General features: G+C 38.9%; 1 protein-coding gene across 1 annotated transcript in view; it reads right to left on the minus strand.

Annotated features, from left to right (window-relative positions):
• Window positions 1-736: 736 nt before the first annotated feature.
• CCDC168 (coiled-coil domain containing 168) overlaps window positions 737-24,449 on the minus strand; it is a gene marked incomplete at both ends in the record, with an annotated part of 32,037 nt that continues 8,324 nt past the window's right edge. Inside the window, 4 exons of the mRNA XM_080689500.1 lie at window positions 737-3,243; window positions 3,409-6,733; window positions 6,878-10,857; window positions 11,308-23,909. Of these exons, the coding sequence (XP_080545626.1) occupies window positions 737-3,243; window positions 3,409-6,733; window positions 6,878-10,857; window positions 11,308-23,909 (22,414 nt within the window). The remainder of the gene's footprint in view (window positions 3,244-3,408; window positions 6,734-6,877; window positions 10,858-11,307; window positions 23,910-24,449) is intronic.

A 24,449-nucleotide genomic window follows, 5' to 3' on the forward strand; every position in this document is an offset into this window, starting at 1 on the left:
GGTAGAATGGCGCTAGGTTCAATCCCCAGCACCACAAAGAGAGACAGAGTCACCATTAACTGAGAATATGTGGGAACCTCTGACTTAAGAATGAATTCCTATTTCTTCCAAATAGTGAGTCAAGGTCTTCAAGGAGAGTACCTTTGTGCAGCTCAACTCTCAGATCTAGGTCTAAATCTTGCACGGTTAGTGCTTTTGCTAAACATCCTCTCCAAGCTCCCTCGTTACCTTAAAACTTGAGCTTTGACGTCTCTCCCTAGTTTTCTTGGTGTTTGACTACATCATCCACATCTCTTACAATTTGAGTATTAAAGCCAAGAAGATAACCTAGCCATGGTGGCATGCCTGTGGTCCCAGTACTTAGGAGGCTGACACAGGAGGATTGTAGGTTTGAGGACAACCTCACAACTTGGCGAGGCCCTCAGCAACCTAGCAAGATCCTGTTTTAAAATAAAAGATAAACTAGTGCTGAGGATGTAGCTTAGAAATAGGATGTTCCTGGGTGTGTTTGTCTGCTTTGTTTTCCAAGCCCAAGAGGACTGAACCCAGAGTCTCCTCCTCTCCCATCCTGGTCTCCCAGAACAACCATACAAAGCTACCACAGCAATACAATATATTAACCAAAAGAACACTTCATGAGAAAAACATGTGACATGCTATTGTTTTATTTGTCATAGAATACCACAGTAGCACATAGAACAGAGTTCTAATTCAGAGGAATCAAGATATGGTCACATCAACTTTGATGGACTGGACCAAAGGGCCCTGAGAGTGACTGCAACAACTTTTTGGATGAAGTCCATATATTCCAAGACTTTGAAGTATTTGCCACCATGGGGACTTTGAAGTTTCTTTTTCTTAAAGTTTTTTGGGGAATCGTCCAGCGAATGGTTTGGGGTATAATCTCCAGTGAATCTGCTGGTATACAGGCATAAAAAAATGGCGAGTTTTCTTTACTTTCATAATGGGAGTCCATACCCTCATGGTGAGGTTTTGATGCTGATCTATGTTTTCTTTGGGGATAATCTGACCTTTCTGGCTCTTCATCTTGTGTTTTCTTCTTTCTTGTGAGTTTTTCTTTACTAGGCATATGCCTGTAATTATAGTCCGGATGCACATCGTTTTTCCTAAATAAATCAAATCTGGCCTTCTTTCTTTCTTTGCTTTTTAGGTCTTCTTGAGGCTCACCTTGGTTTTTGGCAAGATGCAATTTAATATTTGATTCAGTTAAGGGTGCCAGTGAGTAACTTGCTCCACTCCCTGTGGTCCACGAAAATTTGTCTTCACTGAGTGAGGATGAGGATGTAGACTGAACTTCCATATTACTAAGTGAACTATTACACAATTGATCAGGAGATTGCATCTTGGAGGATGATTTATAATTTCTGCTTTTGTGAGATTTTCTGGAAGGTGGTGTCATGATTAAGCTGTGTTTTTTACAAGCTCTAATGTGATGGGAACTTGCATCTTCCTTCAAAAATGGTTTCAAGTAAGTTGTGATTTCCTTCTTCTTGTAGAAATTTTCCAGAGGAATTCCTTTCTGTAATTCGAGTAAAATGTTTTGTGACTCTTGATTTAAGTAAGGGTTGGCTTCTATGAACATGCATTCCTCACTGTCATGCACTTCAGGACCTGGGCATTTGTCCAAGTTAGCTAACCTCTCAATATTTTTTGAAGTATCAGTAGAATCTTTATTAATCTGAGTTGAATGTGAATCAACCAAACCAGTGGCATTTTCCTGAGTCCTTAAATTGAGAGGCTTATATGTATTTGTTTCTTGAAAACATACATGATGCTGCTGCTTATCTTTTCCTGGAGACTTGTGGGGTTTTAAGTCCAAAACAGCTTCAGTATCTTTCTGCACCGTACTGTGTAGACCAGAGTCAACGGCTTGCACATGGGTTGACTCCAGGCATTTTCTGATGCGTAATGAGCTTTCATAGGGACTCTGCTTCTTGAAAGAAATGCGTTTTTCTCTCAGTTCTGAATCAAAGGGAAGAGGATGACGTTCTCTACCATCATCTGCTTTCTTACATTTTGAAATTGTGTTTAATTTGAGGATATGCTTGGGAAGTGCATTGGGCTGAGGGAACATACTTTCATCAGACAGCCTCTGGCGGAAGCGGAGGTATTTGTATTGCAAATCAAGATCTATTTGTCGAAGAGATTTTTCTTCAAAAAGCAACAAAATTCTGTTTTTTCGCTTTGGTCCTTTGACAGCAGAATGGATACAGTTGGATAAAGGTGTCGTTCTATCCTGGGCACTGGCCATTCTGCAAGATTCTCTTACAATTTTTGGAGGAGCTTTCATTTGTATCTCCAATGTTTTCATAGAAAAGTGCATGAGAAGTTTGTCTTTTCCATTCACTGAGTAGTTTTGGAGAACGTGGGGCAATGGTATTTTATTAGCCAAAGTCACTGAAGATGCTCCACTTTGACGCTTATTAATACTCCTTTTCTCTGTAATTACCTCCTTGCTGATTCTTGAACCATTATCCCCTTGTGTCATCTTATTGTTGAGAGGAGATGAATCTTTTGGGTACTGGCATTCCACGTTATGTTCTATAGTATCAGCTCCTTCTGAAACCATAAAACTCACTTTTTTCAATCTTGGATAGATCTGCACACTGTTTTCTTTAGCAATGGCCCCTTCGGGATAAACATTAAGTTTTTGTAAGGATCTTCTTGCCATATCTGGCATCCGATTCAGTTTTATTTCAAGTGCTTTTGACTCGAAATGATTAGTAAGCTTATTTTTTTCTTCAGGAATAAGATGTTTTAAAAGGGGTTTGTGCTGTAGCTTGGGATATCTTCCTGTTAATGATGGATCTGGACCCACTGGAAAAGATGGGGATTTCAGGTCTTCAGGCTTAGGGGCTTGCACTTTTTCTAACTTGTCAGAAGAAACTTTGTCTTGAATTCTATGTTTTTCCTGGGATTTAAGGACAGTTGTAATTGCTTCATAAATGTGAAATAGACATTCTTCACTTAGGCGGTCTGCAAGTGTTTTGGTTTCATACATTTTAACTGGAGGTGGTACAGGCACAGTTCCTGGAACAGCGTCTTGTTGCTGGACCTTTTGGGAGCTTGTGTCCCATACCCCTTCATCCCAGTCCCTTTGCTTGGAAAGCAAGGGCCACTCCGTGTGGAGCAGATGAGTCCCACCCTGAGGCTCTACTTCTAGAGATCCACTATTCACATGTGTGGTTTTTTTCATAAGGGTTTCCACAATTTCCTTTCCATCTTCAAACATAAACGGATACTTTTCATGTGTCAGGATGTGTTTTGCTAACTTCTCTTCTTGCTCATTCATATGCATGTCAGGTGTTTTTAGTATTCTTAAGGGACCATGTCCTGGAACAATCCTTTCTTTTGTTTGTAGTGTTAATTTTTTCTCATTTGTTTTGCTTTGGAGGCTCATTTTTGATTTGACATGAGGAAGTTTCTGCATTTGATGTTCATTTGCCACCAAGGGCTGGGAATCTTGTGGAGCTGTGTCTGTAAAATTCTGCTCCCCTTTCCTAATTGTTAAGGTGACCCTCTTAGCAATCTCACCAGAATTTGTTGTTTTCTCCTGGAATTTAGAAAGACAGATCTTCTTTTCCCTTCCTAGGTTTGTCTTAGATTCTGTTTCTGCAGTATGAGGTAGACTCGTCATGGAAATCAAAGGACTTCTGATAAATGCTTCTGAGGCATCTTTTCCTGAGGAAACAATGCCCTCTGGCTTGTTAAAGTCATGTTTTAATTCCATCCTATCGCTTGGAGGACTGAGCCTTGTGATATCAACAATCTGTAAAACTGGGTCATTTGGAATTTTCATAGTTAAATATTCAGGGCTCAATTCTTTTTTCAGATCCGTTACTGCTAATCTATTTCTCCAGCATTTAAGAGAACAAGGAGTAAGGGCAGACAATGAATCCTGAGCACTACTTTGAAATGATTTTTGTACTTGAGTGTTTTCTCCTGTGCTGGACAATTCTAGGCCCTCTTTATGCTCTTCCTTGCCAGGGCAGACGTTCTCTATAAGAGTGTTTCCTTGAGTCTCGGCCTGAGGTTCCTCTGCCACTGAAGATCGAGCATGTAGTTGTATAGGACTGTTTGTGTCCATTCTTGTTCTCTCCTTCAGATCCACAGTACTGCTGGTGTGCATTCCTACTTTGTTCTCTTCCAAATATACAGCTGTGTCTGTGTCTATTTCCAATTTCCCTTTATCCTGATTCAGAGTGCTATGACTGCCCATTTCTAATTTTTTCTGTTCCAGACAAACAGTGCTGTTTGTGTTAGTTTCTTCCTTTTCTACCAGGTATCCAGATTGAAGTAGAAAGGCCCAGGATGGATTAAGGGACTTTGGAAGTAATTTGGGATCACATTCTTCTTGTTTTGAGTCAAGTAATGCCCAGTCTTTTTTTCCTCTTGTGGCATTAGACTCTGTAATATCCGTGTGTATTCTTGGTAATATTTGTAGGCTGGTACGGTAGACTGTAGTTTTCCCGTTTATATCTATTTCTAAGGTTGTTTTTTGTTTTTCATTCTGAAGTGGACACTCAAGAGAAAGAACAGAATTTGGCCTGGTCTTGTTTCCACTTTCAGACAGTGATAGAACATGTTTTTTCATGATAATACCTTGTTCTTCCATAGTTTGAAGGGCACTACACTTGGTAATATTTATTTTTTCAAGTGATCTCCTTGTTGGTGTTGCTAACACGGTGGGAGAAACCATTCTGTTTCTCTCATTACTTTGCTTATCTCTCTCTGGCATACACGATCCCACAGATCTTAGAGATACTTTTGATGAAGGTTCTTGTTGGTGGGCATCTCTCTCTGGAATGGAAAATCCTTTTGAACTTAGACGGGTGCCTAAAGGGACACATATTTCCTTGGATGTTTTCCTTGGCATTGAAATTGAAACCTTGGGACTTAGTTTCTGATTTAAGTTGTCTATTAGTTCAGTTTTTTCCTTCATATTTCCAAGTTTAATTGCATCCATTGTGGAAGAAGAATGAAGTGGATCCAAATGTTCTTTTTCACATCTTTCTGGCTGAGCCTTTTGCCCTACAAAATGAAATCCCAGTCCTTTCCCACTTGTCATAGAACCAAATCCTGGGAAGTAAATGTTCTCATCTTGTGAATTTACATCCGTCTGTGATTTAACTTGGAGAGAGTCATCCTTTTGCTGGGCAGTGGTCAGGATGCCTGCGGCCCACTGTTGCTTCACCTCTTTCTGAGGCATGTAGTATTCTGCTTGACGAACAACACTCTTACTATCACCCTCAACTGACTCTCTACTTGCTGGTTTCTGGACATCCTGGAGATGCTGCTGTGAACAGGAGAATCTTGTCATTTCTAGGGTGTGTTTGTCTGCTTTGTTTTCCAAGTCCAGAAAAGAAAGAGGTCCTGACGGTATGGACAGAAAAGTCCTTGTCAGGATAACACATGATTCCTCTTCACCTTCATGTACTTTCTTCTCCAGCACCTTCATATTCAACACGAATCTCTTTGTATTAAAGATACGTAAAATGGGTAGAGTCCTCACCTCTTTGCAATGCACCCCTATCCTCATATCTACTGTTTGCAACTGACACCTTTTCCCTCTGTGTGACATGGAGTGTGTTTCTTCTCTTACATCATCACTTATTGCTTCTGTCGCTATTTTCTCTGTATCTGATAATGTTGAAAGCATCAATGGAAGTAGAGATGATGTTTTACTTCCAAGCTCTTCTTTGTCTACTTGCATAGCTTTCTCTGGTGTAAGGTTGAGTGAAGAAGGTTTGGCAACATAAATTGTTCTTAGCACTATATCTTCTGGTTTACTTGGACCTTCCTGCTCTTTTTGTTTGTACCCCTTAATATTCATATGTACTTCTGTTCTGTGGCACGGGTAGGAAGAAGGGAGTTTCTTTGACTTCAAAGTTATTTCTGTGCTTTTCTTCTTTGCTACTTTTTCTCTCTCTATCTCATCTTTCTGAGGCATATGTTGTTTTTCATACTTAGCATCTTTCATATCACTACAAACTGACTCGGTAGGGATTATTTCTCCTGCATTTGATATTTGTGGTAAAGCAGATTTTGTAAGTCTTAGCATTTCATCATCTAATTCTATTTTTTTATCCAATTTTGGGTGGGGTAGAGATGCCAGTGAAGTAAAAGATTTGGTCAGAACCATGCCTGGCTCATCTTTGCACTCCTGTACCTTTATTTCTTCTTGTTGGGGGTATGTTATGATCTTCACCACTTCTGTACCATCCTCTACCTTCTTCTGTACCATGTGTTGTTTTCCTTTTGGCAAATTGATGAAAATGCCACCATCAGTTGGCTTTATAAATATGCCTTCTTTGGAATCTGGTGGTTCCTGAACGCTTACTGTGGAAAAGGAGGATCTTGTCACTGATAGCGTGCTTTCTTCCTTAATTTTGGTACGCACATTAGGAAGAGCAGCAGGAGTCTTAGTCAGTACCATACCTGGCTCACTTTTAACTTTCTGAACCTCTTCTTCTTGCTCTTTAACTTTGCACTGAAGGTCACTTAAATTATCTATATCTAATGTAGGAGTTTCCTCTGTCTTCAAATACATACTATCGGTTTCCACTATACCATTCATACCCACAGCTTTTCCTCTACCCTTCTTTTCCTTCTGTAGCTTGTGTTCTTTTAACTCTACATCGCTTGAAAGTTCCCTGTCAGTCACTTCTGGATGTGTTTTTCTCCCTACCTCTGATGATTCTATGGACTGCAGCTGTGAGAGGGACAACTTTGCAATTCTATTTGCCAGATTCATAAGTAGTTTATTTTTATCTTCTTCCATCTTTTTCTTTTTTTCTTTGATTTTCCATGCCAATTCTCTAGTACTAAGTGAATGTGAAACTGACAATTTCCCTACCTTTGGGTTCACATATCTGGGGAGATCTTTGTCTTTTATATCTATTTTGAGTTTATCTTTTTCTTCTTCCTGTGCTATAGATTGTATCGATCCTTTACTGTGACTTAACCTATAACTATCTACTGACCCAGTACATGCTTTTTCATCTGAATCTACTGCATCCTGAATCTTTAGTGGTGGAAAAGAGAAGTGTATTCCTCCTAGTGCTCCTTCCTGTTTACTCATTCCCGTGTCCCCACTCAGACAAGATGGAGAAGGCAAGGAAGCATAAGTTTTCCTCAGGACCATTCCTAGTCTGCTACCACCTTCCTGTACTTCTGTCCTTTGATTTTCAATATTCAAAGGCAGTTTCCTTTTATTGTATCGATGTGGAAGTGTCTGTCCTCTCAAGTTTATTTTTCTGGGGAGTATTCTACCTTCCATGTGTTCCATTTTTACTGTGATCTCTGTTTCTTTATAGTGCACATGTTGATTTGATTTTAATGTCACACCACATAAGCTGAAACCTTCACTTGAATCTGTTTGTTTGACTTTCTCTGTACCTGGGGGCATAAGGAGCTTTGTTTGTGAAGTAGAGGATTCAGGAGATGGCATGGAAGGACACATTTTTGTCAGGTCACGAGGATACCATGTTCTTTCTTGCTCCTGTCTTACTTTTTCTTCAAGGCTCCACTGTGGTTCCTCTCCCTTACTCAGAGGACTCTGCTCATTGATACTGAAGGCACTAGGAGGTGCTGATGTCTTTGTCTTAAAAGCTGTGCCATGGGGGTGCACTGAGCCATATGCGGCTGTGGTTTGGACGCCGTCTTTTTGTGTTAGATACTGTCTTCTTTGATTCACATCAGCAGCAAGTGACAACGTAGAAGCCATTTGCCCTGAAGACAATGATTCATCATTTTGTATTGTTTCTGGTTCATCTTCTTCTTTTATTGTCTCTAATGTGAAGAGATGTGAAGAAGAGGCAAAAGAGCGAGCTTTGCCCAGAAGCGTGACTGTTTGCTCACCACCTTCCTGGCTCTCTTTCTTTTCCTCTGTGATGTTCACTTGCAGGCTCTTTGTTTTCAATATATCGCACGTGGTTGCTTCCTTTGACTTCACAGCTCTGTACTTAGGATACATTACCGTCTTCTTGACAATATCTGCTTTATCCTCTTCTATAGGTGCCATGAATTCTGCTCTCTTTGAATCAGGTGAGATAGCACTCAAAGATGACACTGTAGCCGTTAATTTCCCTGCATCTGATGGCTCCAGGTGCCGTGAGTGTGGAAGAAAGGATCTCACTACTCTTTTCTTCTCTTCCTTGATTTGTATTCCTTTGTCAAACTTCCCATGAGGTAAAGAAGGTAAAGTTAGAATCTCGTCTAGTTCACTGTTTTTCCCCTGCACATGGTCCAGTTTTTCTTTTGTGTTAGTCTGTCCGTCTCTAGTTCGGGGGCCACTATGGCTAGAGATGCTGGGTACCTGTGGAAGTAGCAATCGGCTTGCCTTGGAAGTTGCCTGCTCGGGGTATGCTATATCTTTCATATCTACTATTTTTCCTCTCGCCACCACTTTCTGTGACCTGTATTCTTGTACTGTTTTTACACCATGTGGCTTGTTTGATCCAATTGACTTGGTGTGTGCTATTATCCCTGCATCAAATAATTTCTGGGGCCATAGTTCTGAAACAGATTCTGTTCTTCCTTGTGTGTCTTTTCTTTCTGCTCCGTTTTCAGTTGGAGAGGAGACGGAAGGTAAACACACGTGCAGAATCACTTGCCGTGTCGTGTCTTTATGTAGGTCTGCTTCCCCTTGCTTGCTATGGCTTTGACTCACTTCCCCTTGATCTTTTCCTTTTCGACCCCATTGCTCTGGCTCTTCACTTTCTGGACCTGCTTTCCCTTGTTCTTGACCTTCTCTATCCCATTTTCCTTGATTTTTACCTTCTTCATCTGTTTCTCCTGGCTGCTGGTCTTCTGAATCCAGTTTCCCTTGTTCTTGGCCTCCTAGATAATTTTTTCCTTGCTTTTCTATGTTTTGCACACACACCCCTTGCTCTTTACTGTCTAGATCTATTTTCTTTTGACTTTTGCCTGCTGGGTCCATTTCCCCTTGCCTTTGGCCTGCTAGATACATTTTCCCTTGTTCAATTTTTTGACCCCTCTTTCCTTGAATTTTACTATCTAGATGCACTTTCTCTTGACTTTTGCCTCCTGGATCCATTTTCCCTTGTTCTTGGCCCCCTAAATACATTTCCTCTTGACTCCGCACCTCTTCCTTACTAGAGTCTAGATTTATTTCCTCTTGTTTTTCATCTTTTTGGATGATTTTCTCTTGCTCTTTCCCTTCCAGGTCTGCTTCGTCTTGTTCTTTAACTTCATCCAGCTCCCCTTGCCCTGTACCTTGTAGACCTATTTCCCCTTGCTTGTTAGAGTTCCATGGTATGTCCAGTGAAAGAGCTCTATTTCCTCCCAAACCTTTATCTTTTAGATCCATGATATCCTTCTCAGTGTCCTCTTTACTTGCTTCTCGCACTGTATCTGATGATTTCTGGTGTAATCGTTCCAGAAGAGAATTTCCTGTCATCTCAGTTACATGGTCTGCTTTCTCTACCATTGTATCCAATTTCAAGTGAGAAGGAGAAAGTATGTAAGTGTTGGTATCAGTCACAACCACATCTGGTTCCTCTTTAATTTTCTGAAGCTTTTTCTCTTGCTCTTTGACACTCATCTGAGTTTCCAGTGAAATTGATGATTCACCTTTCTTCAGAGGTATTGTTTCCTCTGCTACACTCTCTTCTTCTTTCTGCATTCTGTGACCTATTGCATATTTTCTGCTGCTAGAGAGAGGACCAGAAGTGGCCTTTTTACATGTTATGGTCCCTATAGGTGATGACTTTTGGAGTATTGGTGGTAGAAAAGAGGAGCTTGTCTTTATTTGCATAGCTTTATCTCCTTTTATTCGTGTGTCTACTGCAGTATAAGGCAGAAAAGAGATGGAGGATTTTCTCTGAATCTCGACTTGCTTATCTTCCTGTATCTCTTCCCCTTCTTCTTTGGCCTTAAACTGTAATTCCTGTAACTCTGAAGATTGCTTCACATGCATTGTTGCTTCTGAAGCTATTTCTTCCCTGTCTTTTACTCTTCTTATACTACTTAGAATATCATTAGTTGACCCCTCACACACTCCCATTTCATATGATAATTCCTTCAGTGTCAGTGATGGAAGACAGAATCTTTCCAGTCCCCGTGTGTACATGTCATTTATTTTAGAATCCCATTCCAAGTGGGGTAGAGAAGGAATGGAACACAAGGGTTCATTCTCAATTACATCTACATTTCTTTTATCTTCCTGTATCATTATATTTTGTTCTTTGTTACCCCACCGTGGTTTTTTTCTATGTAGTGCCTGTTTTAACGGCGACTTCTTCCCCCTCAGAGTAGTACAGACAAGGCCAATTATATCTTGCACCCCCACCATGCTTTCTCTGTCTTCCTTCTTCTGGGTCAAACACTTTGATTCCTTTATAGCACTCAAACTATCACCATTAATCGACTTTTCAAATGATATTCTTCTGGCATTGGATGATGTCTGGGGTGTTAGTGATGGAAGGCAGCTCTTTAGTATTCCTGACTTAGCTTTTCCTACTTCTATACTTGAATTCAAATTAGGATGTGATAGAAATGGCGAGGGAGTATACAGGTTTGCTGGTTCCACATCTGATTTATCTCTATCTTCGTGCTCCTTGATTTGTGGTTTTGCAATGCCCAGGGGAAAAGGCACTTCCTTTCTACTGAGTACAGATGACAGTGATGATTTCCCAGCATTCAAAGTAGTGTTGGGATATTTTATTTCTTTTATTTCCACCGCCTTTACTCTATCTTGGTTTGTTCTTTTGACATTATTCGAGATGACCCCATCAATTTTCTCTTTCTTCAATTCAAAGTAGGGTAAGGAAAGGATGGGCCCACATGTTTTTGTCATAGCTAAACCTGGCTCCCCTTTTACATGTTTTAAATTTATTATTTTCTCTTTTCTATTACACTGCAGTCCTATTTTGTTTCTTGGGGTATCACAGTCAGTAGCACTAACTATATTGTCCAACATTAGTCTACTTTGGGGACATATTATGTCCTTCCTAACTCCTTGTTTTATGCTACCCTCCTGTTTTCTAACTTCATGCAGAACAGACATACACATAGAAAGAGACTGTAAAAATATTCTAGACAAATATTCTTCCTTTTGAACTGCCTTATGTAATTCTACCTTCTTTCTAATTCTTATTTTGGATGAGCTACTATCTGATGTTGACTTAATTACTTGCGCCCCATCTGATGATTGCTTTCCTTTTGAAAACAAATTATTAAAATTTGTTTTAGTTTTACTATATTCTGAAGGCAGCATTATATTGTGCTTTTTTATTTGCCTTGAAGTAATTGAGGGCACAGTACATTCCAGCCCATACTTATATAGAGTACTTAATTGATCTGTAGAAAACAAACCTAGACCTTTTGTCCTGCTTGACACATTACCTACTTCTGATAATGCTCCCGTTGTCTGAGGTATTAAATGTGACTGGAGACAGGGATAAGTCAGAGGGTAAGACATATGGGTCTCAAAGTTGCCATAGGAAATTGACAGGTGCTGTGGGCTTTGTCCTTTTGTCTTTTCTTGAATGTATCCGTCTGTAACATCCATTCGCTTTAATGGGTCTGTAGTCTGTAAAGTTGAATAGTCATGGTGCATAATATTTAGAGCATCTAATTTTAATTGGTGCATTGGAGTATCAATATGAAGTAGATCTTTTTTAAAGGGAGATGCAGGCTGTTGAAAAGCACATTTTTCTTGCTGTTGTCCATTTTCTGTATTTGAAGTGTCATGCCCTAGAACATCTGCTGTCTTTAATGCTTTCTTAATCTGTGGCAATGTCATCTGACATATACCCATCAGAGGGTACGTAAGAGATGTTGGAAAAGGCTTGCATGTACTTTCTGGCTGGTGTTCTTTTCTTCCTTCAATGCACAGATTAATTTCTTTTGTACATGGAGACTCATCTACTGGAATACTGACTTCATTTGATGCTTTCTCTACCATCGGGTTCACAATTTTTGACTGTACGATTGCTGTTGTTGAGACTTGTTTCCCTGCGTTTTCAACATAAATATGATGCAGTATGCAGGAGTAAACGGATTCCAGAATCATGTCTTTGTTCATGTTATAAGTGTTCAATTGCTTTGCCCTCAGTTTTTTTGAAAAGTCCACTTTTTGTCTATTTGATTTTAACGGGATACCAGTTAATTCTGATTGCTCTTTTTCTTGGGCATTTACACTGAAACTTAGAGAGATGCTATTATTTTGTGTCCTTGTTGTATTCATTGCATGTTTTAAATGAAGAGGGTCTTTACTGGGGGAAGACACAGACTCCAGAGTACTTTTAGACATCTGACCTGGTTTCTCACATCTCTGAACTGCACAAGTTTTGTGTAGACCCTTTAAATTTGTATGAGATTTCTGTCCTTTGGAACATATTAAGGTATCAGTTTCTTTTAATCCTTCTCTTCCCAATAGGTGCAGAATATTTTTTCTGTTATTATACTCATCTCCTTCCTTAGCTACCTTTCTTGTGTTTGCCGAATGAAGAGGTTCCCTAATGGGACAGGAAATAGACTCCAGGTCTATCTCAGAAATACTTTCTGGTTCTAGCAATTTTTGCTTCTTAAAAGTTGTTGGCTGAAAAGCATCCCATCCTGTAAGAAATACATCCTGTCTTTTTGAACTTAATGAAATATTCATTTTCTTTGATTCACCTCGAATTAAAACTGAGCGTTCAGTAAAGTCTACAACTCCTTGTCTCTCGCCTTGAGCAATGAGAGATTTAAGTTTTGTGTCTGTTCTAGTTCTTGGGGTCTCAAGCCTACTATAATTGATTTCTTTGTCCTGTGAAAATATAACCGGTTGTACTTCTCTTTCCAAATCAACTTCTGATTTAACATTGTCAAGTCCAATAAAATCAGTGTCATCTTTCTGAGAAAATGGTCCAGAACACACCTTTTTGGGCACATATTCAAATTCCACACAATGCTTTTTGATTGGTTGTGACCTGATTGGCAATGGTTGTACGTATTGTTGATGCATGTCTGCTAAAATGCTTTGGTGAAATTGTTCTGCTTCTTTAGTATTTTCCTGAAATTTCCCCATGATGTTGGACATATCGAGACATCCTGACAATGACACTTGCCTTTCATTTAGTGGTTTCTCCAGCTTTTGCTGAGAAAAACTGCTTACCCTCTCTTTCAGCTTGTCCTTCTCCACCTTCATTTCTGTATGTTTTTGAACATGAGACACAAGGCACCCAGAATAAGAAATGGCTTTCAGAACTACATGTGCTACATTTTTACTCAACTGGAATGACTTCTTCTGCTGAAGGTTCCTTCTCAGTTCCTTTTTATTGTTTCTAGAACCATATCCAAGCAACCGGGAAATGGGTGTTCTCTTTGCCTTCAGTTTTACCTGTTTGGTGTGCCTACTGATATCTGCCATTTCTGCCTTATCTTCATGTCTCATAATTTTAATTAAGTAGGCATAAGGACAACCCTGGACAGCTCCTGAGATACAGGACTCTTGCTGTTTCTTTTGCAGAGCAAGAATCTTGGGATTTGTCACTCTTTTTCGGTTTGCAGTTTTAAATGTATTCTTCTGTTTTTCAATTTGAAGAGCATGTATCTTAGATAAAAAGATAGATTTGGGACGAAACTGTTTTACAACTTGCATCTTTGCTTCTAGATCTATGAAATAAATTTCTGGTTTTTGAGGAGTGATGTTCTTGGGGAGCACTATATTGATTAAAGCTGCTTCTGATTTGAAAGGACCAGGTGCTCTCATTTGCTCTGCTCCAAAGATCTCAAATGGTGAGCTATCCTGTGGAGCTCTTCTAAACAAAAATTTTTGTCCACACTTTTTCCCCCTAATATTTGCCCTGTTTGGGGCACTTCTATTTTCAGAAGGATTTTCATATGTATCTCTGGAGCTAGGCGAGTGCTTCATTTTCATACATAGTAGAATAGGCATTGAAGCATATATAGATGTTATCTCAGCATATAATACAGCTTTGTGCCTCTCTGCTTTTAACTTCGGGGTTTTAAAGGTCTGTTTCTGGTTCTTACTGATGTTTACAGCAGCATGGCCTGCGGGGTTAAGTAATTGTGAAACGGCTGATTGCTTTACCTTCAAAACCGTACCTTTGGCATTGGGCATGCCAGGTATTTTTAGGCTATCCATCTGCCTTTTAATTTCTTCTGACAAATGTAACTGCCTGCCAACAAAATATGTAATGGTTCCTGCCAAATGATGTGGAATTTTTTCTTTTACAATGTAATGGTCAATTCTCTTTACATCATATTGACTAGATATAACATCACCTGTTGGCTTACTCAGTTCCACACTACTATATGGTTTCTCCATATGGAGGACTCCAGCGCTGAGATTTTCTTGAACATTTTTATTTTTTCCTATTTTTACATTTCCCGCCAGATTCCCTTTATAAGACTTTCTTTTTCGGAAAAAAATTTCTTCAAAAAGCTCGCCTTCTGATTTTCCAGGATCAAATTCCTTTCTAGGATGCGCACTCAGTATTGTTTCTTTTATGTGAAATGGGCCTGTGTTTATTGACTCTTCTTGTTTTTCTTTCCCAATAACTCCATTATGTAGTTTTGCTTCCTGTAAAAAGCTGGAAGCACCACTTTTGCAAATGGAATTGGAATACCTTGTTGTGCCTCCAACTGGTGTCTCTGCTTGTGTTAGCTGCGTATGATTAAACCTTAAACCCATGGTGTCTATCTCCATTTTCAGGGTTTTTTGCCTTTTATTGCCAAAGAAGTACATGGTATTTGGAAATACGTCTGTCATATTTCTACCTTGCCACATTGTTTTTATCTTGGTTTTCAAATTGGATTCAAATTTCTTGCTATTTTTTGTGGTGAAGTACCCATTGAGTTTAAGTACCTGCGAGATCGGTGTCTTCTTTTTCTTCATAGTCAAACATTTGTGATTCAATATCGTTTCAGTTTTTGGCAATTGTAGTGGGTTTACCTGACTTTTAAAGCTGGAAAACATAGGCATGAAAAAATCTGAAGGCCCCAAGAAAGTTGCACCTAAGTTTTCTTGTAAGTCTGCCTCTTCTTCTGCAGGATAACCACCTAGAGCATTTTGAAGTGTTCTGTTAGATAGAGTACCCCTTGCAGTTCTATCAAAGGAGAGTTTATCAATCATCAGTTTGGGTGCTCGACTCCTAGAATCTTCAATGTCACTGAATAAGGCCTCTCTTACACTTCCATGCCATTTTATCTGTCTCATCTTCTTCTCAACATTGTGCCACTTTTTCTTCCGATGGCCTCCAAGAGGATACCTTGTGACATGAAGCAACTTTGAAATTGGTGGTTGCTTTGCCTTAAAAGTTATATTCTTGGGACCCATTATGCTTTTTTTGCCCTTTTTGTGCCATGTGTAGGTCTCACTTTTAGATGTAGATGATACAAGGCTGGATAAATCCAAAGGTTTTAAAGCTCTTAATAAGTCCTTTTGATTCCATGTTTTTCCTCCAGAAATTGGACTCTTCAATTTTCTTCTAAGATTTCCATCCGAAGACATACCATATGCTAAAGCCTTCAGACCTACCATACTTTTTATTCCTTCCTGCATAGGGGGATCTTTTTCCACTGTTGTGACTTGAAGAGAATTCATCATGTGTTTAGAAACAGGTTCCAAAAGGGTTTCTCGGAGGTGTGTTTCTTGATTTGCTTCTTGTGCTGTAAAGGACAAATTCTGAGTCTGTCCGCCTTCTGAGCACTTCAGATCAGGCTCTGCTTTGTGAATGCTAAGATCTTTCTTAGCACTGAAACAGAAATGCTGGCCACAGCATGGAACTGATTCTGATGCCATTTGGGGGATGGTTTTCTCTGTTTTCTCGTGTTGCACATTCCTGTTCATTGCAAGGCTAAATCTTTGTCTATCAATCAAATTGGCCTTCTGTGCTTCCCCATCATGCAGTGACTTCTCTAACTCTGAATGCATATGACTATATATGTTTACTCTTGGTTTATCCATTTCTGCTTTTAAGCTGCTATGCATTTCGCTATCTGCTTTGGTACCAGTTGAGATAGATATGGGAGAGAAAAATGTGTTAACTGTACCTTTATTTTGTTGGATGTCATTAAACTTAGGTTTTGAATTGGATTCCTGCTTTACCCTATGGTCTACATTACCATAGTTGGTGATATTCTGCATCTGTGAACCAAAAGGCTTCTTTGCCTTCATAGTTACACGTTTGGAACCCATAAGAGCTTGTCTTATGGGTTCTGGAAACTTTAATACATTTTCCTGTCTTTGGGCATCAGATAAAGCAGACACTGTCCTTATTGTTGGTAAATCTCTTTGCACCTCTTCATGTTTCTTGGATATATGATTCTTTACAGAATTTTTATCACATGGACTTCCAAACAGTATGTTCCCTGAGTTGGCAGGTGGGATATTTTGATCAAGTGTGTAGCTTATCACTTTCTGTGTATTTATGTTTTCTCCTATCCCCTCAAGTTGCAGGGAAACTGTACTGTCATCCAGCATTCTTAGAGGACTCCCATCAGATGTAGTACTGTATTCTGTTTCATCAAATGTTGCTTTCTCTGACTTTGTACATGGAGCCCTTTCACCTGTTTTATGTGGTATGTTTTTTGGTAGTGGAATGTTTTTCTTTAGCTTTCTGGTTTGAAATGGAATCACTGGAGAGCAAATAGATTCCAGTATATTTTCTGAAGTCACTGTTCGTTGACATACATCTTTCTCTGGAATAAGCAAACTTTGATCTTTTCTATTTTCTGTGCTGCTCAGAAATTGTGGACCTGTTTCATAAACAACATCTGTGCCCACCTGTTCTTCTTCATTTTGCTGACTTCCCTCTAATTTGTTGCTTGAGATACGCCATTTATTAAAGGGATATGTATATGATTTTTTCAATTCTTCTTGCTTTAATTGTGTAATATCGTTTGGTTTTCTTAATAAGCTTTCCATTGCTTCTGCTTTTTTATGCATTTTGATACCAGGTGAAACAGGTGTTGAAGAAAAGGTATTCATGGATATATTTGACATATCTTGAGATGCTTCTTTAGCCATAATTTCTAAGATTAATTCCTTTTTCTTTCTATGACTAAGGGCACCATACCTAGGAATAGTGTGTCTCTTAAAAACTTTGAATTCAGATGAAGTGGGCATGGAAAAATCTGAAGACTCTGGAGTTCTAACTATTAAATCATTTTGTAAACTTACATCCCCCTTTGGAGTAGAACTAGAAGATTCCTTCCCAGGGCCTCTTTCAAATGGGATGTGATCCTTTTTTGTAACAATTAAAAATTCACTAGTTGATTTTCTTGGCACTAATGATGAAGTCTTTGTAATCTGTGTATCATTTACACCTTTTGGTAATTTTTTTCCTTTTGGTAGATTCTCAAATGGAAATGAATTCAAAATAGAATAAGAAAAAGAATTTGATCCACTTGGCGCAACAAGTGTTTTTTGCTGAAGCTCTAGAACTTGAGCTGTAGTAAGCACTTCTGGGGTTTTGTTGCTTGCTGGATTTTTCAGTTCTAGATCTGATTCCCCAAAGTGAGATTTTTTAATTTTATGAGCATCAAAGTTAAGTTGCTGGAAAGTTAGCTGGGCTGCTTCTCCATCTTGGTCTTTAATATCCTTGTAGCTCTCAGTGTCCTTATCAGTTGAACATGCACACCAGTCTCTCTCTTCCTGTGTGGGTTGCTCCTGCTGCTCATCACTAAGTTTTGTTGTCCACAGTTTATCTGTCTCTTTTATTCTGTTACACGCTTTTATGTCATGGGACACAGGCATGAGAGAGCCAATAGCATTGAGGAACATAGATGCCACAGGTTTATCTTTATTTGTCATGAATTTGGAGCTGAATTGCATTCTATGGCCTGGTCTACCATATCCTTTGATTTTAAATGTCTTAGAGACTGGCACCTTCTTGGTCTTCAAAATTACACTTTTACGACATATTTTACACCTCTTGTCCATAAGTTTCAAATTGTCACTTTCTCTTTCAGATGCAGGTAAAGCAAACATGGAGAAATTTGAAGACTTCAGAATCTTTTCTGCTAATTCTTGGGCACTTAATCCTTTCTTTTTCTCTGCTGTTGGCTTGTTCATTACAACCATATATAACCCAACTGATAAGATCCTAGAACATGGTAAAAATTCAATGATCTTTGTAATTAGGGCATTTGGAGCTGTATTTTTTCGACAACTGTAATGTGGGATATTAAATATCTTTGAAATTGGTTCCTTCCTTGCCTTTATTATACATGTAGGGCCCGTTTTTAAGGCTCTACAGATGAGTGTCTTTCTCTGCCTTTTTGATTCAGGTAGATCAGGTGTGGCGAGATTCAAAGACCCCAGAAGAGTTGCTGGTAGCTCACTCTTAAACTCTGCCTTTTTCTCTTCACCCAGACTGTGTGGTTCCTCCAAATGCTTCCCATCTGTTGCGATGCCACATTTTATTGTACCAAGTAAAACTTCACCAGCTGGGGATGCCTCTGGTTTTAGAAGAGGGGTTACTGAGCCTGCTGTCTGTAGCATGTCACTTTGTGTCTGGAGGCTGTCCTTCAGCCCCTCTCCTTGTACCTGACCTGCAGGTTGAATCTCTTGTGGGACATCTTGTTCTGTAATGATTAGAACTGTCTCACTTTGTTGGTTTTTTGATTTGCAAACGTCAAGATCTTTCCTCTGACCTGAACAGAATATAAAATGTTGGCTGTGCTGTGGAATTACTTTTAATAATGCCTCCTGTTCAGCTTCTTCTTCTTGATCTTGAAGACTGGTGTCATTTGAAGTCATATTTTCTTCCTGTGATGATACCTCTTGCTTTACTTGTAAAGAACTGACCCTTTTTTCTCTTGGTGTACCTTTTTCTGTTTCTATCTCGCTGTTTATATCAGTATCAGGTGTCATAGTCATCGGATAGTATATTTTATCTGTCAGACAGACATAGTCCAATCTTTCTCTATTATTTGGACTAGCACCATCCTTAATATTGAGCATATCTGAAACGGGCAATTCCTTTGCTTTCAGAATTTCACATGTGTGATTCACTGAAGTTTTCATGTCTGAAATTTTCTTCCTTTCAGATGTAGGTGAAGGAGATACATAAAAATCCAAAGCTGCTGTCTCGTTATTTTCACTACTATTGACCAGTTCTTTGTGATAGTTTACATTGGATGGCACACCATCTTCTTGTGCAGAGAATACATCAACCATTGCTTCCCCATACTTTATAGCTGAAGACACAACATGACTATCTTGCTTTCCAGCATTGTTCTGCATATCTGTCTCCACATTTAAACTTATCCTCATTTTGATTTGGGACAAAATGGGAACCGTGAAGTGAATGATGTCCAGAAGTGCATCTGCTATATTGTTCCTTTGTTGTAGATCATTCAACATCATTTTAATACTGCTTTGCAGTTCCTTGCTATACCTGACATTAAGCATAAGTGAAATTGATGGCTTTATTTCTCTCATGGTTCTAAGTGTGTGACTCATTGGTGTTTGGTTCCTTGCTAGTTTTAATGCTTTTTTCTGCTCTTTTGATTCAGAAACAAAGGCCATTATAGTGGAATCAGAAGGCTGCAGGCATGTCACTTGCAAACCTGCTGGTATCTCTGAATTGTCTTCTGTAGAATAAGAATCTACATCCTTTTTAGCATTTCCACCAGATGCTAAAACATACTCTGTTTCTGTGTCACTAAGTTCACTGAGTGTCAGGTTCGCTGCTTTGGGACTCACAGAGACTTTGGTGTCACTTCCTGTTTTGTGGGTTTTCTGTAGTTCTTCAGCCACTATATGATCCATTTTGAGACCATCCTCCAAAGTAACTTGTGGGAATTCTGTTTGGTGCTGTACACTTTGCCCATCAACGGGCAGTTTTCGTGTAAAACAGATAACAGGTGGGTTTGATTCATCAAGGTGGAGTCCTTTCATTTGACCTGAATCAGACCACACATGTTGGCTGTCCTGTGGAGCTGCTTGTAGGAAAGATTCTTGTTCCTCTTCCTCTTTATTTTGGGCTTCTTCCTCTCTGTCACTAGTCTTCACAAACAAATCAAAATAGTTTTTACTGACTGGCTTTCCTTGCTTTAACTGGATATTACAGAACTCTTCCTGCAATTTTCTATGTATGGGAAAGTTAAGATGATTTAGATATTCAGTTACTGATTCTTCAGCTTGGTTTATGTTTTTAATCTTAGCCTTAAAGTCCAATCCTGACTTTGCTCGGTGGCCTATGCTACTTTGTGAGACTGATGCCTTCATTACCTTCATTTTTATAGGTTTGGGCTTCATTGTACTTAGTGCATTTGTAAGTTTTATTCCTTTTTTCTTCCCTTGAAAAGTCTCTGGGGAAACTGCTGGTAAATCTTTCCATAATTCTGCCTTTTCTTCCGCAAAACAGTAAGGTGTTTTCCCCAAACCACTCCTATTACTTGGAGTGTTACTTCCTTTTGTTTGATTTAAAGTGTCTCCATTCAGTGATTCTCTTGATCCTAGAGGAGGTGGCTCCACATCTGCAGTGCCCTGAAAGTCTGTTTGTGTAGCCAGCCTTCTCTTCACATTCTCAACGTGAGGTGGATCCATTCTGGGGCAGTAAATAGATTCCTTACTGGTTTCCATAAGTGGAATTGGATGATGCATCTCTTCCTCTGTTTTAATGTTCTTCACTGGCTGTGCCTCAGATCCAAAACTCCAGCTGTCAGGAGGGATGGCTTCTTTGATCCCTTTCACTTCATCTTCCAAGTAAGGTTCTAGTGTGTTTTTTGATTCATTTTCCTTATTAGTGGAGCCCAAATACTTTTCTTTCCCTTCATTTTGGGATCTGTCTTGTACTAGCTTGATGTCACTGTTATTCTCAGCATTTAGTCTGCTCTGCATTCCAGTAGCAGGCAATATAGACATGCGAGAGCCAACATTTGGAAGCACTTCTGCTGAAATGTCACCTTGCAGCATCTGTTTAATTATGATTTCAAAATTGTCTCCCCAATTTTTTCTATGGCTTGGAGTATCATGTCTATTAATATAAAGCATCAGTGAAATTGCTGACTTCTTTACTTTCATAATTACATGTTTCACACTGAGTACATGTTCTGTGTCTGACAATATTTTTCTGATTTCGAAAGGATCCGCAGCAACTGCAGCTAAATCTTTTTTTAAGTCTTCCTTCTTTTCTGTCATGTGATCATTCAATGTGTTCCTGAGGTTTCCATCAAATGGGACCCCAGACTCTGTTGTTTCAATTAAATATTCACCACCTAGCAAGTTCTCTGGAATTATAAGTGAGCTCACAAGATCTGTAGCACTTTCTCTGCCTGTAGGTCTGTATGTGTTTTGCTCCTGTTTCTCAACTTGAAATGTATGTGTCATGGGACATGGACTGGTCCGCCTAACAGTTTGTGTAGAAAGAGTTTGTGAGTCTACTTCGTGGTTTTTATTTTGAGTTTTTCTACTTCCTGGCCTTATCTGTTCCATTTCAAATTTGAAATATTTGGGCACTGGCTTTAGATGTATGCTGAACCTAACTTCTTGTGTCAGTGGTGGAACCTCTTCTTGGTTTTGTTTCTCTTGTTCTTCTTGTTCCTCTTGCTCACTGTCACTTTGGCGTGGCTTTTTAAATATAGAGCTGGTCTCAATGTATTCTGACTTCTGTGATTTCTTTCCATCTGGTAATTTCTCTTGCTTTAATGCTGAATAACTGAGCCTGTTTAATGTTGATGAATCTGTCTTGGATTTTAAGATTCCATGTATTTCCATATCAGGTGGTTCAGAAATGGTAGCATAAGTGGCATTACGAAATGCATCAGAGGTCCATTTATCCTGATGCCTATTTTTTCTGTTTCTTCCAGTGCTATGTTCTGGTTCCTCACTTTCACTTAGGTCACCAGATTCTGAAATATTAAGTAATAATGGTTTCTTTTGCTTCAGATTTACACTTTCTGTAGTCACCTGAATTTTTATGTCTAATTCTTCACTGCTTTTATGCTTTTTGGCTCTAGAAATGAGAAAACTGGCATCTGACAACTCTGGAACAATTCTCAGAGAATCATATTGTTGCTTTGTATTTTCTTTCAGAAAACACCCCTGCCTGTGTGGTGTACCATCCCGGAACTCCTCTTTACCTGAGAGCTGTAGCTGGGAATTCTCTGTATTTTGGAGGTCCTCCTGTACTTCCATTCTGCTTTGGGGTTCCATTTCAAGAGATGAAGGCTTTTGCTTCGGTTCTGACATAGGTTCTTCTGAAGTCATCTCATGCTGTGGAATATTCAGGGCCAATATTTGCTTAATGGATATTTCAGAAGACTCTTTGTTTTTCCAGTCTGTTTCTAATAATGAACAAGGTGCTTTTAGTTCAACAGTATTATCCACAAAAGACTGTTCTAGCTGAGGCAACATTTCTGGCAAAATGTGTTTTGGTCTTTCATTTTCTTTGTCATTTACATTTTTAATAATGCCTGATATTCCTCTCTCATCAGAACCTACATGATTGATTTTCTCTGTATCTGGTGGTTTATTTTGCTTCTGCAGGAAATACCCACATTTTATTAAGTCTGTCGTGGCTGTCACTAATTTTTTTCTGGAATATTTTTTAATGTCAGGAGTAATAAGCTTGGATACAGAAATATGATGTAAAACCATATCTGATACACTTTTCCTTTGAATTAATTCTTTCTTCTTATGGTTACTCTCACATTCTAACTCATTCCTATTTTTTGTAATGTGATATACTATGATTTGAAATACTTGTGAACTTGGTGTTTTCTTTGTTTTTAGAGATGAAACTTTAAGATTGAGCTTGCTTTTATTATCTGGTGTTTTTCTTCTGTTTTTCTTCCCTGTAGTAGTAGGTGAAGGAGGCATTGAGCTATATACAGAATACTGGTTTAATTCTGATGAAGCAATCTGATGCTGGCCTTTTGGCATCATTCCCTTTAATTCTGGCATATCTTTAGCAACTGAATTTGGGCTTAGAGTTAAAACTAGAAATTCATCACTCTTAAGAACATTATTTTGTCCCTTGATTGAATATTTAGTCTCCTTTGTATCTTCAAACCACACAGAATATTGGGTCTCATCCAAGTATTCATCTGACTCTAGACCCTTGGTTGAATCTTGTGTATTAACAACACAGGGGACTTCAATGGAATGCTGACTCCTATCCATAGCTTGGGCCTGGAAGGAGTTTTGTGTGCTGCTGGGAAATGGTTCACCTATCAAATATTGAGGCTGAGCAAAATAGCTGGCCGAGATATCAGTCTGGCTGTTGACTGATTCTTGGTTGTGAACAAGTTGTTGGGCTTGACTAGTAAACTGTGCTTCATATAACTCTTGGTTCTGAATAGCATTTTGTTCTGGGAAAGAATCTTGTGCTTGGGTAGAAATCACCATCTCAGCAGAATATTGATTCTGGATCAAAGATTCTTGAGATCCTGAGCACAGATAATCAATTTTACTCTGTAATGTAGCTTTGGGTTTCAAAAAAATTTTTTTTCTCACATTTTCTTCCAGAAGTTTAAGTTGGTCTCTAGAAAGAATGAAATGGGCAGGAGGGCATGATGCCACGTTGAAATCTTCATTTTCTACAGCAACATTAGAAGTTTTTGAAAATCTAAGATCAGAAGAAGAGAACTCCAAATTTTTATTTTTGTTGGTTTTCATTATTGAAAATAATTCTTTTGAGGAAAATTGTACTGTTCCAGATTCATTTTTTTGATGCTGTCCATGGCTTAGAAAAATTTCCCTTGCTTTGGTGTGAAACAATGACAAAGATGAGCTGGTTCCAACTGAAGATGGCATGTGACTTTCATAAAAGTGATTTACTTCATAGTCACTTACATTGCTACTTGTCCATATCATTTCATCTGATGATAAATTTCTACCTTCAAAGTTACCTTCATTTTTTTCAGATGTAAATGATGAAGTACATTCTTCTGAAAAGATTTCAGCTCTGAAATAGAAGAAAATAGTGTATAAATGAACTGTCACATAGGATATATTTTTATAAGTACTAATTTTATTTTTATGCTTTTATTGGTACATTATAGTCTCACATTATTATAATTTATTATAATGTAGTCCACAATGATAGTCACATACATGCACACATCACTTTGTGGGCTTCCCCCCAAGCTCCCTCCCCACCCCCCAGTACCTAAACAGGGTATTGCGATTGGCATTGGTATTCTCACATATGTACATATCAGTGGAAGTGTTTCCTTCTTTAATGTTCCTTCTTCTTCTCCCCTTCCCATAGACCACCTCCCTGGTTGCACTAAAGTTTCTCCTCCATTATCTGAGGTCCCTCTGGTATCCTGAGTATTCCCCAGCTTCCTGTATATAAGAGAAAACGATGACCCTTTACTTCCTGTGACTGGCTAATTTCACTTAGCATAACGTTCTCCAGGTCGACCCATTTTCCTAAACATGGCATAATTTTGTTCTTTTTATTGCTGAGTAGAATTCCACTGTGTGTATATCCCATAATTTT

The sequence above is a fragment of the Muscardinus avellanarius genome, assembly GCF_963383645.1.
Source record: "Muscardinus avellanarius genome assembly, chromosome: 2".
Classification (NCBI taxonomy): domain Eukaryota; kingdom Metazoa; phylum Chordata; class Mammalia; order Rodentia; family Gliridae; genus Muscardinus; species Muscardinus avellanarius.